We start from the raw sequence: 1,384 nt of genomic DNA on the forward strand, positions 1-1,384 counted from the left end.
ATGAATATTACAGACATGAATACTGATGATTGATCGTCATGATTCCTGTTGCTGCAGGATCACAGAGCTGCTGGTGCTGCAAGAAAGATATATCCATTGGATATGGCACCAAATTCTGTTGATGACCAATATGAGGGCTGCTCAGAGAAAATGGCAGACTTGGTGAAAACAAAGTATCTGAAGACGGAAATCAGTAACTCAGCTGAATTTAATAACACTTGGCATGATGGTGAAAATAAAGCCAAGAATCCAGAGGATAATTTGAAACAGATTCATTCAGTTGCCATTTATGTGTACACTAACAATATTTCTGATGTATATCGTAGTTTCAATAACGCTGTCCGTGGTGAGAAACAAAAATACAAAGACAAGACATTCACATGGTATTCACTTCACTTTTTGCTAACAGATGCAACAAAGATTCTGAAGAAAACACAAACTAAATGCTATTCAACGTATCGTGGTACTACAGCTGAATTTGCTAAGGATGTTCTGAACAAAGAGATTCGTTTCGGCTCATTTACGTCCTCCTCATTTGATCAAGCAGTAGCAAGTGGTTTCGGACCTAGATCTTGTTTTGAAATCAAAACTTGTGAAGGTGTTTCTGTGATAAAATACTCAAAGTATCCTGACCAGGAAGAGGTGCTGATTCCTCCGTATGAGAAGTTTAAAGTCACTGATGTCAAGATGAAAGGGCAGAAAGGTGCCTGGTGTGACACTGTGTTCACTTTGAAAAGCACTGGAACAGTAAGTTACCTGAACTGTGGTGTTGATGCGAAACTAGTTCAAGACAGGGCCAAACTTTAACTCTTCATTCACTGTGTTTCTTCAAAGTGAACGTTGCTTCTATTATAATATATGATTGTTTGATTAATTCTAAATAAAAAAAACAATCTTCACAAGCTTTTAAGTAAATCAGTAATGACGCTTTGTAGTGTCATAAAAGTTAGCAATCATCTAATTTTTCCGCTTTGTCTTCTTTTGATCAAGTTTAACATGTAACAGTAAGCTGTGTATGGGGAAACAACTGAGTAGGCAAAAAATTGTATTATAATTACATGAAGAAATTATATTACTCTAAAACACACTCTATTCTCTATGTAATTCTTGTTATAAAAACATAAAACTTTATCATATTTTCATAAGCAGCCTAAACAATGAAATATAAAGAACGACAATGGGTCTCTTCAAACAAATATATATATATTTGTCTTTTTCAACAAATTATCAGTAAAATGAGGTGCTTCAGAAAATGATCAACCTTAATATTATGTAAGCTGTTTAATTTTCTATTCATTTATAAGAGGTTTGCAAATTCTGCAACTTGAAGTAAGTACAGTGTAAACTTTGTTGTGGTCTTTGTTATCAACACTTTTTTTTTTTT

General features: G+C 34.0%; 1 protein-coding gene across 1 annotated transcript; it reads left to right on the forward strand.

Annotated features, from left to right (window-relative positions):
* Positions 1 to 42: 42 nt before the first annotated feature.
* On the forward strand, positions 43 to 807 carry LOC107576979 (ecto-ADP-ribosyltransferase 5-like; the record flags this gene model as incomplete). Its single annotated transcript, XM_016263099.1, has 1 exon — positions 43 to 807. A coding segment is annotated over one exon (765 nt), but the record flags the coding sequence as incomplete, so codon positions are not given.
* Between the last annotated feature and the right edge of the window lie 577 nt (positions 808 to 1,384).

This window comes from Sinocyclocheilus grahami, unplaced genomic scaffold (assembly GCF_001515645.1).
Source record: "Sinocyclocheilus grahami isolate Dianchi unplaced genomic scaffold, SAMN03320097.WGS_v1.1 scaffold4774.1, whole genome shotgun sequence".
Lineage (NCBI taxonomy): Eukaryota > Metazoa > Chordata > Actinopteri > Cypriniformes > Cyprinidae > Sinocyclocheilus > Sinocyclocheilus grahami.